The sequence below is a fragment of the Carica papaya genome, chromosome 5, assembly GCF_054855325.1.
Source record: "Carica papaya isolate Zhongbai chromosome 5, ASM5485532v1, whole genome shotgun sequence".
Taxonomy (NCBI): domain Eukaryota; kingdom Viridiplantae; phylum Streptophyta; class Magnoliopsida; order Brassicales; family Caricaceae; genus Carica; species Carica papaya.
Genome location: NC_142313.1, coordinates 10,098,609 through 10,114,385, shown reverse-complemented (window position 1 = coordinate 10,114,385; position 15,777 = coordinate 10,098,609). Strand labels below are relative to the sequence as shown.

Sequence of the window (15,777 nt, the reverse complement as noted above, 5' to 3'; positions counted from 1 at the left end):
ATATATTATACATATACATACATATATATACTTACATCTGCAAATTCCCATTACACATAACTCGACAGCAATGTGTACGGCCCAACTTAAATCTAACTCTAAATTTAAAATTATTAAATCTTACTTTGAGTTTATCTTGTATTAAATTCAATATATACCAACATTTTCTAATTTTTAATTTTATTTCCCATTTCTTTCCAACCACTCTATTTATTTATTTTTTCCTAAAAATAAATTTAATATCAAAGGAAATTAATTTATGTTATTAAATGGATGGCTAAGATTATGCCACGTAGGATCAAGATTTTCTGAACTGTCAGTTTGATTCTCGGCTTTCTGCCTTTTTTTTATTTTTATTTCGTAAATTCGATGTATCTTTTCACGTATTTCGAACCTTCGAACCAGGTTGTGTGCATGTTTGTTTCGTCGGCAATTGAAGCCGCTCAAAATCATGCGTGTCGATGTAACGTCGATCATCCATTAGTTGCCGGCCACGTGTCCAAAGAGGGCATTTTAGTAATTGAAAGGACTAACTGAAATGTCTAAACTACCCTCCAAATCTAGAAATATGGCTACTGTGTACACCTAAACAACAAGAAATGTTATTCGGCTCTTTTCGCCAAAATGAATTTAAATTAAAAAAAAAAAAAGACAAAACAAAAAGAGAGAGAGATTAGAAAATGGAAGTAAGGAAATTGGAGTTATGAAAATAAGGAGTGATGATGAGAATGCAGAATTCCAAAGTCGAAAATCAAGCGATTCCACATCGTAATTATCACCTTCCATTGATGATTCCCCAAATCCAACGTCCCTTGATTTACCTTCTTCCTGCGCTCTCTCACTCCCTATAATTTCTCTCTTTGTCACAGTCGTCTTCCTCTCAGCTGTTCTTGACCCGCTCTCTCTCTGTCTCTGTCTCTGTCTCTGTCTCACTGCTCTCTCTCTCTCTCTCTGACTCAATTCGCTCTTTCATTCCCTTCTTTTATCGTTTTCTCCCTGTAGATCTCTCTCTCTGTCTCTCTCTCACTCCATTATTTTAATCTCTCTCTGGTTTTAATCAGATCCGCGGTGAACTTATCTTCGCCGTCCGATGCCTCGACTTTGACTCAGTCCTTTAATCGGATACAGCGCCGGAGCACGATCTTAAGATGGGTCAGTGTTACGGTAAACCTAATCTCAAGGGCGATACTGGAGAAACTAACGCCAATACAACCACCTTCGTCGTCTCTGGTGATCGCAATCAGGTGCCCTCCACTCCTGCTAACGGCTCCGTCGGAGTGCAGTCCGTGAAGAACACTCCCGCTCGCTCCTCCAACCAGAGTCCGTGGCCCAGCCCCTACCCCCATGGAGTGTCAGCCAGTCCCTTGCCTGCTGGTGTCTCGCCGTCGCCAGCTAGAGCTTCTACTCCCAGGAGATTCTTCCGCCGGCCTTTTCCTCCACCATCTCCTGCCAAGCACATCAAGGCGTCCCTGGCTAAGCGTTTTGGCGGTGGGAAGCCTAAAGAGGGGCCGATCCCCGAGGAGAGAGGAACCGAGCAGGAGCAGTCGCTGGACAAGAACTTTGGTTACAGTAAGAATTTTGGAGCCAAATACGAGCTCGGAAAGGAAGTAGGGCGAGGACATTTTGGGCATACTTGCTCTGCCAAAGTTAAAAAGGGCGAGCTCAAGGATCAGCCTGTTGCAGTTAAGATCATTTCCAAAGCCAAGGTAAACTGCCATTATCTTTCTCACTTGTACTGTTTCGCGACGGATTGTGTACATTGCTCTCATTTGAACAAAAGAGTGTTTAGCTGATTTTGCAATTTGTTAGTGTTTTTCTTGGGGAATTTGTTTTGGGACTTCAATTTCAACACTTTTGGTAGTTGGTCTTGAAGGTTTTACATTTTCTTTCCCCTTTTCTTTCTAAATTTTATAAGTTAGGATGTGCCTTAACATTTCAGCTTGTTGAAAAATACTTAATCTCGGATCTTTTATGCGTATGGAAAAGTTTCTTAATTGGTGCAGCTAATATAGTTACTTCAAAACCATGCATCTGCTAAGGATAGGTCTCAAATAATAACTTGTCTTCTTCGAAAGCTTGGGGAAGTAGGGTTCCAATTTTCCAGATATGTCTAGTTAAACTTGGAAGCTCCCGTGTAGTTTGGGGCTTATTAGTTGTCCCTTTTGTACATGTCTTATCTATAGTCTTTTTCTTGGAAGCTCCAGAAGAAATATTTACTCGTCAAAATTTGGGTCTGTGTGGTAAGGACAGGCAGTTTTGTCCGTATCCATTGCGTGCATATAGACTTTATCTAACTGAAAATAGATTAGCTCGGTGGGCATAATAGGTAGTATGAAACTGGTGATCGTATATCGTTGTACTATGATCGATCTGTAGCTCACCTATTACTACAGATCATCTTTAGATTTATTTTTCTAGGACCAACTGAGAGCAATAACTGCAGAAGAGAAAGCAAGATGGAAATATTGCTGTCAGAATCCAAGAGCAACACATGGAATCTGCTGAAAATAGACGGGATATGGTTTCCAAACATGCAACGTGTACCTACTGGCTGCACAAATTTCCTTATTGAGTGATTGATATTTTCCTTGCCTTTTTAGCTGCCACTGCACAATGAACATATTTCCGGCAACTGAAATGACAAATTTGTCAATTTATATCTTTGTTGCTGTTCTTATTTGATTTGACATGGATCCTAGATATCCAACCAACAAGTATGTGGCAGTTTGTATCTTGGTATAAGGTATCACATCCTGAAATCCTGTTGAAGAGCTGTCTCCTTATATCTCCCATTCTCAATTTTTACTGACTTAATTCTGGAAAATGAAAACTACATCAGCATTTTGCTCTGGTTATGACATGAATACCCATCCTGAATCTTCTAAGAAAGGAACGCCCATTGTTGATATTCAATTAGCATGTGGCATTGTGATCTCGATGGCAAAATGAGTGTTATCCCATTACTCTATCTGGCACACAGTAAGAGGGTATGTCTTAAATTTACTGCAATGTCAAATGAGATTATTCATGCACACTTTCTTGTGGTCTGGATCCTCATTGGTGATCATCCCTGAATATACCATTAAATTTCTGCCAATTTGCTTTCATGGATAGCGTGGCAAAAGTCCCATAAGTATCAAGATGATGGGATGCATTTAATGCTATTATTTGAAACGTATTTCTTCATTATGAGTGTTCCACCTAAAGGTAGACTCTTTGTGTATTTATTAAGTTATGAAGTACAAAATCACCCAATGGATTTATCAATAAATTACATGGTATCAGATTAATCACTAGAGAGGATCCTGACCACCTTGAGTAATGGTTGCAAAGTTTGATGGGAGTTTATGAGCTTCCCAAACTTTGGGTTTTGGACAATTCAATAAACATGTCTTAGAAGAATTTTTTTTTTCTTATGCAACATGATTTTAATGTTGGATTTATTGCCGGTATATTAGGATTTGTTTTTTTGTATATGTTGGCAAGGGATGACTGCAGGGTTATAGTGAAAGTTGCATTTGCAGTTGCAGCATTAATATATTTGTGCTACACGTAGATAATAATGTGCATGCACGTATCATGTATGCATGTTATATGGATGCTTGTATAAGTGTTGCATTACATCTTCAAGGTGGTTAGGAGCCACTGAATTTTCTATTCATGGCAATGCCCTTTGTAACACAGGGATAAGCTTGCATGCTTTTTGTAATATGCAAAATTGCTATCATGTTTTGTAGTGTTGTTACAACCATGCATCATAAATACATCATGATGAGCATGTACTGATTGGTCCATTGGTTCTTCTTCTCTGCCTTAACCAAGAGGGAGAGGGTCCCTTCTCACCACCCTGGGCTATGTGCCCCCTGTAAAGGACTTGAACAAAAAGAAATGATTCAGGATATTTGATGGTAAGACAGATTTCATTGCTGAATCAAGGTTTGCCTAGTTAGATCAATTTCTTAACCTGTCAATCTTTGACAACATTGGAAATAATTATCGTTCAGTTTCAACTATTTAGATATAGCCTGATTTTATCAATTACCAGTAGCTCCATTAAGATAAAAGCATGAAAACTCTGAATTTCTTGGCACGAACCACAACTGATTGACAGCTGCGAAAAACAGGCAAGTTGAAGGGCTTTGGTTAAACAGTATATCTTTTGAAGCCAGATTATTTGGTTGACTTTTTTCTTTCTTGTCTGGCTTCTTCCCTGTTCCTTCTGATTCTTATATATCAAGTTGTTACATATCTTATCTACAACTTAAGAATGTAGTGCTCTCCCTTTGCGTGTTTTTCGTCTCCTACAGTAACCTTTAACCTCTTCTCTCTATCACTCGGTTAAGTATATTTCACCAGAGATGTTATTCTAGTCAAGGCAATGTGAGCAATCTTCCACATGAAGGAAACTGTAGTTACTAGTAGTTAATTTTGTTAACAACAAATATTCACTTAGAGGAGTCATAGTAAAAGTATCTGCTACTGCATATATGAAGATGCATTGAATTGTAGTCCTTTTGTGAGAGATTTGACATGGTCAAATGTATAATCAGAAACAAGTCAGTGGTGTTCTGTTTCGTTGGTTATTTTCAACCTATGATGTCTTATGCAGAGTTTAATCTGTGTAGTGTATGATTATGTAGCATTACCTGATGGAAATTTGTTGGCTTGTGTTTTAGTCACTTGTTCTGCTAAATGAGAAAAGAGATGCATGAATTAATGGAAAGATTCCCAAATTAGAAACTTCCTAGATATGTATAAACTATTTGATAGAGCCATATAATTCTTTCCATAAGATCTTGAAAAGAAATCTTACTTGATAATATAACTTTTCATTGAATGGAAAGTTATGAATTTGGAGATATTGACTGTTATATTACAGTTATAAACTCATCTTGTTTTCATAATTCTAGCCCCTCCCTTTTTCAAAAAAATAAATAATTCTAGTCACTCCCATATTTTTTGACCTGTTAGATAAGGGAACAACTGAGCTTTTGAGGTGAAGGAACCCCCTTCCATAAGATTAGATATGGTCCACTTTTACATGTTTAGTGGTCGTCCTCTTTCCAATGAGGAGAGCTCGTATACTTAGTAGATATCTTTAATTGTATATAGCTAATAATTTTGCATAGTTGGCAGCCTCTTAGTGACTTGTGAATAGCACAATCTTCTTCTATCTGAGGAGAAAAAAAAAAAATGATTACGTGATATTATACCCCGTGGTTAAACATCAATCTTTCATGTCATGGTTACTGTTAGCAACTTCCAATTATCTCCTCCTCAGTTGCGTAAATATTCCATCCTATGGTATGTGGTTGTTGTATTCCTTAAGTTTTGTTTAGCAGCTTGTACTCAATTCCTTGCGATTTATTTTTGGCTCAATAGTAGAAATTCATGATGCTTCCTCTCATAATTAAATAATGATCAATCTCATGTTATGTCTGTGAAGCTACAATGGATGCTCTCTGATTGCTTTTCTTGCTTGTCCATTTTATTAAAGCTGGGACATCTTTTCTTTTCCATCCAAAGTCAAGCTTTTTTATAATTTGTGGAGAATATACTATAACAATGCTTGTTTGGCAGATGACAACACCAATATCCATTGAGGATGTTCGTAGGGAGGTGAAAATATTGAAAGCACTATCAGGACATAAGCATCTGGTCAAATTTTATGATGCATGTGAGGATGCCAATAACGTGTACATAGTCATGGAGTATGTCTTTTCTTGTTTCCTATTCAGATTTGATCTTGGGATGTGGTTTAGCTTTTTGATGATGCTTATCTTGGGTTTATCTGTTCTTCGCTTTGCATACTGTTAACTGTTATGAACTTCCCAGAGGGGAATTTTGACTCTTATCATTTAAATAGCTTGCTTTATTGACTTTTTTTTTGCTTCATGCTATGACATTCTATTTAGTCTATGCTATTACACACTGGACATTTGGTCAAATGGTGTACTCTTTTACCTCTTTCTAAGAGCTTAAAGGTTTGAGTAACATGAAGTGTCTCCTCCATGTAATGGGCAGATAGAAAAAAAAAGTTAGTGTATTTATTTAAAAGAGTGAGGTATAGCATGTTAAAGACACTGGGGGTGGAAGGCGGGGGATCAACCGTTGAGAAAATAATTAGTTAGTTTAGTTGTTATTATTGCTTGGAGTTTTGAAATATTCCTATTATAACATTATATTTATATTACGTGTTTCCCAAACTAATCTGACATTTTCTTGAATTTTTATTTTGTATCAGACTCTGCGAGGGTGGGGAACTTTTGGACAGAATTTTAGCAAGGTATTATTTTACCCTGTGATATTGGCAATATTTATTTGTTCTATCTAGAGTTTTTATTTTTCCCAGGCTTAGATGGTACATTTTGTAAAAGTTGGCTATATATTGTCATAGCTGAGATATTAGTACCAGTTAAGATTTCTCAAATTTTCCTCTCATCAATTATCATTAGATTCAGTTACAAGCCACAGTGAAACTTTTTGGATTATCCTATCTAGGAAGTAGAATGTATAGATTTAAACTCTCTGGATACAAACACAGTGTCTTCATTTATCTGTATTGAGACATGAAATTCCTGTTCCTCAGAGGAGGAAGATATACAGAGGAAGATGCGAAAAGTATAATTGTACAGATTCTGAGCGTGGTTTCATTTTGTCATCTTCAAGGCGTGGTACACCGTGATTTAAAGCCAGAGGTATATGCCCTTTGTAATTTGTTGCATACTTAACTAATCAAGTTTGTCTTGCCTCTTTCTTTTCATATTCTTTTTGGAGATAGAGTTGGTGCAATTTTTTTGTTAAATTCTCTCCCACTTTTTACAATTATGGTATGCACTATTTCTCTTGATGTTTCCTTACAGAATTTCCTATTTGCTTCTGGTGGTGAAGATGCTGATATGAAGCTTATTGACTTTGGCCTCTCGGATTTCATCAGAACAGGTAAGAACTAATGATCATCCTTTATTGAGATTTTCTTGCTTCTATAAGTTTTTAAAGTCTGCACTGAGTTTATTGCAATGGATAAGCTTATTTAGTGATTCTCTCTGTACCTGGAGGAAATGTTTCTATATAAGTTTTAAGTTTCCATGTGTCAGCTGGATGTTCTATGCGCCGTCTTGGGAAAAAAAATTTACACAAACTAATGTTTAATGGTGTGAGCTATCAAATTGGAATTCAATAATGAAGCTCTGGTTATGGCATCTGCCTACTGGATGATGTTAATAAATAGGTCAATACTACTGTACCAATGTGTGGTACTCCCTTGGTACCTTGTGAATATACATTCTATACTTTTTATCTAAAAAATATATATATATAAAATTCTCTGTGAGTGATGACCTGACTGACATTACAAAGATACTTGCATTCACTTGAGTTGCATGTGTTCGCAATGATGATTTCCTCCTTAAGGTGGCATTTTTAAATGAACTTTCTTTACTTGTGATATGTCTGGGCAGATGAAAGACTTAATGATATTGTTGGAAGTGCATATTATGTCGCGCCTGAAGTTCTGCATAGATCTTATAGTCTGGAAGCAGATATATGGAGTATTGGTGTTATTAGCTATATCTTGTTATGTGGAAGTCGACCTTTTTGGGCACGGACAGAATCAGGGATTTTTCGTGCTGTGCTAAGGTCTGATCCCAATTTTGAAGACCTACCTTGGCCTTCTGTCTCTCCAGAGGCTAAGGACTTTGTGAAGCGACTTCTGAACAAGGATTATAGAAAAAGAATGACTGCTGTTCAAGCTCTAAGTGAGTCTGTTGTAATTCTTCTTTTATATGAATTTTCAACTATATTAATGAACTGGAAGGCGTCTTTTGATGCTCAGCTAAATACTATTGCAAGCGGTCTTCTGCTGGCATAAGGATCAGTAACAGTTCAGTTCATGGAATCCTTTCTCAATAATCCCCTCCCCTCTCCCCCAATCAAAGAAAAAAGAGGGAAAGAAGACAAATTAATATTAAAAAGAAGTTAAAAGAGAAATATAAGTTCTGCTTCTATTACACGTCAATTGAGCATTTAGAGAGGTGTGTTATGTATGGCAAATGAAGCATGTAAAAACATCTCTAGCACTAACATTTACCTTGTAAATTCAAATTTTGAAATAATTGTTTCGGAGTTATCATTGACATGTGATATAATATAGTTCAGGCATTTACATCTTTTCAAACAATGACAAAATTTTGTTATTGCAGCTCATCCATGGTTGCGGGACGATAGCCGTTCTATCCCCTTAGATATTCTAATCTATAAGTTAGTCAAGTTATACGTGCATGCTACACCTTTCAAACGTGCTGCACTTAAGGTACTGCTCTTTTATTTTTCATGCACTTCCATAGATTTATGTTTCAGGCTAGGATATTGAGATTCTTTGTAATTCATTAAGTGGTATTTGTTCAAGAGTCCATATTGAGAAATTTGTTTTGAGTATTTACAACAAGACATTTCTTCGAAGTATTTCATGAAGAAAGAAATTTTTTATATTCGCTTCATGAGGAAAGGTCATAGAAGATTTCCATGGTTGCTCGTTTGAAAATTAGGTCGGTTTCATTTATAAACTGAAGTTTTCTGGTTGACATGTATGCTTAAAAAGAGTTATGAAATTATAAATCCACCTGAAATTTGAACTTCTGAATTGCACTACCAGCATGCATTATATCCCAAATTAACCATTTGATCCATTGTCTGTCAAACATCCGATTCATACTTCGCCGAAAACTTCAGCTTAGATGAGGCTAAGTCTAGAATTTTTCCTTTGTTCATTGAAGTCTTACTCATTTTTCGTGTTTCCCATACAATTGCAGGCTCTCTCAAAAGCTTTGACTGAGGATGAACTTGTATATCTTAGAGCTCAGTTCAGGCTGTTGGAACCAAATGGGGATGGGAGCATCTCTCTTGAAAATTTCAAAATGGTTAGTGATTCCATTCATGTAAAATTTAAAAATCAAGGGGTTTAATCATTTTAAGGGACATTTGGTTGTGTAATTTTTTAGTGAACGGCTGCCATTATAGTTTCCTTTTAGGCATGAGAAACCTCCTATCCTTTCTTTTTGAAGCAATCTTCTGGGTATAATAAAATAATTTTGCAGGCTCTCGTTCGACATGCAACTGATGCCATGAGGGAGTCGAGGGTTCCTGAAATTTTCAATGCGGTAAGGCATCCCTAGACATCTTACTAGGACAACTTGATTCTTTTCCTATTTACAAGCATACAACTCCAGCTGGTCTTGATATAAAAATCTGCTGTGGTTTCTGCTTGTGCTTTTTATTTAGTGCCTTCAATCTGATGACTTTCATTTTGGTGTTATTTCTTTTATCAAATTATTTTTTCTCACCTTGATGCTTGATCTTTAAACCAGATGGACTCGCTTGCTTATAGGAAGATGTACTTTGAAGAGTTCTGTGCTGCTGCTATTAGCACGCATCAATTGGAGGCTCTTGAAGGGTGGGATCAGATTGCAAGCAATGCCTTTGAGCATTTTGAACAGGAGGGTAACCGAGTTATTTCAATTGAAGAACTGGCAAGGGTAATGTTTGATTAGAGGCTTTTGAACTCCATTGGGCTTCGTTCTATTGAAATGTTATTATCCACTTATGCGCCAAATATCTTATTGCAGGAGTTAAATGTAGGCCGTTCAGCTTATTCATTCCTCAGAGATTGGATCAGAAACACTGATGGGAAGCTTAGTTTACTTGGATATACAAAATTTTTACATGGTGTGACGCTGCGTAGTTCGAATGCTAGACACCATAGGTAGCCTTTTACATATGTCCTTTTGTGGCATTTGCAGGAGTTGGAAGGTTTTTCAATTTTTTTTCCCTCTTTTCTTATGGGGTTGGGGGTACAGCAAAAATGTGCATACATGAAATATATATTAGTTAACAGTCAATGCCCAAGTCTGATTGAGGCAAATTACCTTGTAGAATTCTCTTGTTCATACCCTATTTTTGCATATCATAAGTCCATGGGTATGAGCAAAGTGCAAGTATTTTTGTTTAGCGGCCAAAAAGTTCTGATAATCATAATTAATAACAATTATTTTCAATTTTGATTCTCAGCTATTCTCAAGCAATTATAGTTTTTCTCTTTTCAACATGTATCCAATAACCATTCTATTTTGTAACCTGCTGTGTTAGATTCACTGCTTAATACGCAGCCTGTATATGGCTAAGCTTGAACACGTTTCTTTCTCTCTCTCCTTCCGCACTATGAGAAGGAAAACATTATGCTGGAGTTGGAGGACCAAAAAATTTGATTTTTCGAAAAGGGTAGTTGCCTTTATAGTTGAAAATGGGAGAGGAAAGCAGTCAGCTCAAAGCAACAGCAAGGAAGGTAGCTCAAGGTTCTCAGGTGGAAGATTTGTTGAACTCTGATATATATTCTCTACCAAATCAAATCACATCATGGATTTTGTCGGATGACTTTCCTACTATTTTTACTTTCCTGGAGAAAAAAGAATGGATTTTGAAGACATGAAAGTTGAAACTGTGTTGACGATGCATGAGCCCTTTTCTGGGTGCGGAAGGCCAGCCAGAAAAGCTACTATATAGCAGCCAAGAAAATATATATATAAAATTTCATTTTCTCTTCCAGTCTTCAACTACTATATGATCAAGCCATGATGATACAGGTCTGGTAAAACTCTCAAGGTGTGTGCTTGAATTGACTCTCTCTTAAATCAGTAATGTCTTCCTTCATTAATTTCTCCACAGCCTTCTTCGAAATTCCTCAGTTCTCTTCCTGTTGGCAACGTCTCTTTTTCTTCGTCACCGTTCACCTTCACCAGGTTGATGCTTACAAAGAAAAAGACATGCAAATAGCGCTGCCCGTTTTATGTATTTTCCATTTAGGAAAATACACTTTGACTTTTTATACTGTATCGATTAAGTTTTTGCAATTTATACGGCTTTCTTAACTATCAGATTCATAATAAAACAAAGTATACAAGTCTATGCAGTTTATGGAGGAATCAGCATGATCTATTTGTGCAATTAGTTTACTTTAGACGCATATCTAAACGGGTTTAAATTATTAACAGATAAATCTTTTTAAATGTGTCAAAAGAATAGTTTTAATCAGATTGAATCCCGTGAACTCATTTATTATAACCCATTAACACATTTCATATATGTACATGTACTAATATATACATAATCATATATATGTATGTGTGTCAATATATAATATAATTTATAGATATATATATATATATATGATATCATTACAAAATCTGTAAGTTTAACACACGCATGAAGTTAATCAATTTGAATTTTAGATTAGTTAAAGCTCATCTGACATATTTAAAAAGACTAAGTCAAATAAATTTTGATAGCTAACCTAGTTATTAATGAATTATGTATTAAATTAGAGATCATGAGCTTATTAAATGGATTAGATATAATCGTGATTTATGTTATGCACCAGGTGATTTGTAGATACGAACTCATCCTTTCTACTGCCTATAAAATGTCGAAACGTTATTAGGTTTACATGGATAAAAATTCTCTATTGTTTAAATTTCTCTTCCTTACTAAAAAGTATAGTATTTTAATAAGTGATTTGTTAGCTTTAATGGATAATATATATAAATCAGGAAGAGAGAGAGCAGAAAAGTTTTTCCTTTCCTGTTTGAAGTATTAAACGAAAATTTAACCATTTTAATTGAAAATCTTTGAGAAAATTATCATGTAATGTCTAGATTAGACATTGGACATGCAGTTCCAATTCTCCAGCAACTAAGGGTTGATACAACAACCCTCTCCAATGTGGGCATACAGGAAAAGACAACATAATCATGCTTTATATGACTAACCATATCTTATATGTACATACACAAAGCGCGCACACACACACATACATGTATACAAATTTCACCATATGCGGAGTGGTTAAGAAGAAAATTCAACTAAGACACTCATATATATATATATCCATCTTCAACTTGAGTGGATGGTAGTGATGAAAGACATTGTCTCCCGCGATTCTTAAATCTATCACTAGCCAACAGCTTTCAAATATTAATGTTTTTAAAGAATAAAAATCACAATATGAGTAGTTAGTTATGTTTACAATTACCATCACATATAATTTTTTGAGTTGTGCTGATTGATTATTTCTAAATCATAACATTAAACAACATGTGTTTGTGCAGCTGCCTCCATAATTAATTGTTTATTCAATTATTTGGTTATTGACAAAATGCAGGAAATAGAGATTGTGATGGAAGAGTGCCAGTCATTTCAGTTTTTTAATTTAAGTAAATTATATATTTATATTAAGTTAAACAAGTGTTTAAAATACTCACAGTACGCCATGTACGTACAAACTGAGTACTCTTTTTTTTTTTTTAAAAAAAAATAATAAATAAATAAATAATCAGCACTCAGTACCTTTCTAATCTGACATCAATACCTACAACTCTCAATTTTTTTATTTATTTATTTTTATTTTTTAATTTTTCATGCAGGACCTTTTGAAACTAATTGTATTCTACTGTTACTGTGTGGTTTCTTTAAACATTCTTTGATCATATATTATTATTCAACTACTGTTTTATTTAGTTTAAATACTTTTGGTTCAATTTTTTAGGCAATAATTTTTGTTGTTACTTATAATTATTTAAATTAAATATAATATAGTATTTCTAAAACTTTCAACAATACGATATCATATAAATATGATTATATAAAATGACCTGACGGAGGCATCAAGGTTTATGGCCTGCAATACTTACTTATATTTGGGGATATTAGAAAGGCATTAAACAATTAATTAATGTAAATATTTTATACACACAGATGCCCAGAAAATCGTATATGAGAATAATGAAATTTGAAATTAGCAAAAACAACAATTTATATATATGTGCATATATAAATTTCATTGCCTTTGAAACAACAAATGAAAATCATACATAAATTAAGAATGTTAATTATTTTCAGTAAACAAATAGAAAATTGAAATTGGAGAAGGAAAATAATTTAGAAATAAATTGAGTGTTTATAAAGAATGTCGTAAACAGTAAAATGGAACTCATACATACATTACCAATCTTCTTCCAATAAATATATTTTTATAACATTGGTAGTTGTTTATTTATTTATTTTATTATTTTTTTACATTACATAAACAATAATAACTTTTATATATCTCAAGACCGTTACTCGTTCGAGTCACCTAACCAATTCAATGCCTATACGTCTCCACACACACACACATATATATATATATATATATATATATATGTATATGTATATCATATTGGAATATTAAAAAGAAAATCCCCTTTAATTAATTTTCTCCATTTCAAGGAGATCCTCTTTTGTGGCTTTGTCTCTACCTGTACAAATTGATATATATTTATACTTTCTTTAACAAAATTGAATGGCGATTTTTCAATATTTGCTATGCAGAAAGTTTAAAAATCTGACTCTGAAAACGAATCCCCTAAAAAAATTGCAAGAAAAACAAGGCTTACCATGTATGAAAAAAAACTTGCTAAATATATAAAAATGGGTGGCAAGAAAATCTGGATTGTTATATTCAATTTAAAATATGATCAATGATAATTTGACTTAAAAGCAATTTGGAGTCATAAAAAAACGACTACGGCCCTACCATCGGCTAGCAGTTTCAATGACGCCAAGCATACTTGATTAATTATTATTATTATCAAAATTCAATTTGCAGCAAAATCTTTTGTATTCACCACCAAACAAGCAACCATCACAAGAATAAAAAGAAAAAACGACACACAAATCTATTTAACCCAAAAACATTTACAGATCCCCCAAAAGATTAACAAAAAAAGCTATTTTGATCGTTTCTCTTTCATGGGTTAGGCCGCATATGGCACCACAACACCATCAAAACGCAATAACTTTAATTCCTGGTAATTGGGTCAGCCGGCGATGACATCAATTGATCAAACCCTAAAGCAACCAACATGATAGTGATGATGATGATGATGATGAAGGGACTTTTCCCTGTCAATCATGCCTTGAACATACCTAAACTCCTCCACATGGCAAGGGATTGTGATTGTACCCTTTTGATCGAAGCCGTACTCCTCCTCAGCACCTTTCAGAAGCTGCATGAACAGCGGATGATTGAAATATATCACCGGCACCACGAATCTCTGCTGCTCCTCTCCTTGACCTACTTTTATGGCCAAGCACCCCTTCGGCACATCTCTTCCCTGCTTACTGCTCTTCCCTTGATGGTTATGGTGATGACCGAGATGCCGGTGAAAGCTCCTCGCACTTTTCTCTCCGTTACCCATTTCCAGATTGAACGAAACCCTAGCTTTCTTTTACTTCCTTCCCCAGAAAATTTCAGAAGACGACTCCTCCGGAAGAGGGTGTGAAGGAAGAAGCGCAACTAGGTACGTTGGTCATGAGATGTTGGGGAGTTTCAAATATATACACCAACCAGAAAAACAATGAGATAAATTATACAGAGGGAAAGGAGTGTGATTAGTGGGTTTTGTACACAAAGTGGGATGGATATTAGCCGTGGGATTAGAAGAATTGATTGATGAGGAAAAAGTAATGGCAAAAGGGTAATTAAGAGGGTAAGCCACGTGGATGGCGAGTGATGATGGCAAGGACACGTGGATGAAAGTGGGGCCCAGCGAAACGTAAGTAATAGCCGACAGAGAGGTGTCGTTTGTTTGGGACAGCCAATAGCAGGTTGGGGGACATGTCCATGTAGACATCTAAAGATGCCAACGACGGACACACACACACACTCCTCTTCTCTGCTTGTTACAAAATAATAATAATAATAATAAATATTATGTGGTTTTGATATATGAAATAATTATATTAAATAAAAATCTCACATGATGAATCTATGGTCTCTGCCAACTGCCTTATCACATTCCCAAATCAAATAATCCACAAAAGGTAAAATTTATAGTAGGGATTAAAATTTTGAAACAACAAAATCCAGGATTCATGAAAATAAGATTTTCAAAAATTCACAATGATTTGTGATAATTATTGTTTATAACAACAAAAAGTACAGTAATATTCTATTCATCATTATTTTAATACATGTACAAAGTATTGTATTTACTTAAAAGTTAAAAAGACCCCTATATGTGTGTATATATATATATATATATTTTTAATAAACTTAGAATCAAAAGTAAAAAATAAATAGTGAGACAGGGAGGGGCTTGTTAGAGGAAGTACCTTGCAAGTACTGCGACTATATATGTCCCGGCTCGAAACATACAAAGTGGGAGAATAAAATAAGATGGGGTGTGAAATTACATAAATGCCCCTCCGCTCTATATAATTACAATTTTGTGATGCGTTGCCCATTAGCTGCACTACTCTACGTGAGCGTCTATTCTAACAACTCTACGCCCCAATCCATGCTATCGGTTCAATTTACTTTTTACAAACTTGATTCTCCAATATGATTGAACTTTACCCATATAAATATATAATTTTTTAATTAATACCAACGATTTACTGTACTATTTTTGGGATAAAAGTAATACATACATATATATATATATATATATTTGAATTACATGATGCCATTCTTTTGTTTTATTTGGGGAGAGGGGATGAATAAACTATTTTAAATAATAATGGAGAAATTAAAATATTAATTATATTTCAATCTTTAAAAACAATCATGAGGGAATATAAATAAATAAATGATTTCCCAGACTAACGGAAACAGTGCAACAAATAGAATTTATTAAGTTGGAATATCAAGGAAACAAATATAAATCCGATTGCTTATGACAATGT

The 15,777-nt window shown here is 34.8% G+C and overlaps 2 protein-coding genes across 2 annotated transcripts; one reads left to right on the top strand and one right to left on the bottom strand.

Annotated features, from left to right (window-relative positions):
• Positions 1-641: 641 nt before the first annotated feature.
• LOC110808395 (CDPK-related kinase 3) lies at positions 642-10,064 on the top strand. Its single transcript, XM_088219546.1, has 11 exons — positions 642-1,706; positions 5,581-5,711; positions 6,245-6,286; positions 6,590-6,698; positions 6,864-6,942; positions 7,461-7,757; positions 8,202-8,311; positions 8,811-8,918; positions 9,096-9,158; positions 9,366-9,533; positions 9,624-10,064. The coding sequence occupies exons 1-11, from the start codon at positions 1,149-1,151 to the stop codon at positions 9,762-9,764; spliced, it is 1,806 nt and encodes a 601-aa protein (XP_088075672.1). The 5' UTR covers positions 642-1,148; the 3' UTR covers positions 9,765-10,064.
• A 3,591-nt stretch (positions 10,065-13,655) lies between these two features.
• LOC110808392 (auxin-responsive protein SAUR32-like) lies at positions 13,656-14,497 on the bottom strand. The gene has a single exon (XM_022033883.2). The coding sequence runs from the start codon at positions 14,286-14,288 to the stop codon at positions 13,932-13,934; it is 357 nt and encodes a 118-aa protein (XP_021889575.1). The 5' UTR covers positions 14,289-14,497; the 3' UTR covers positions 13,656-13,931.
• Between the last annotated feature and the right edge of the window lie 1,280 nt (positions 14,498-15,777).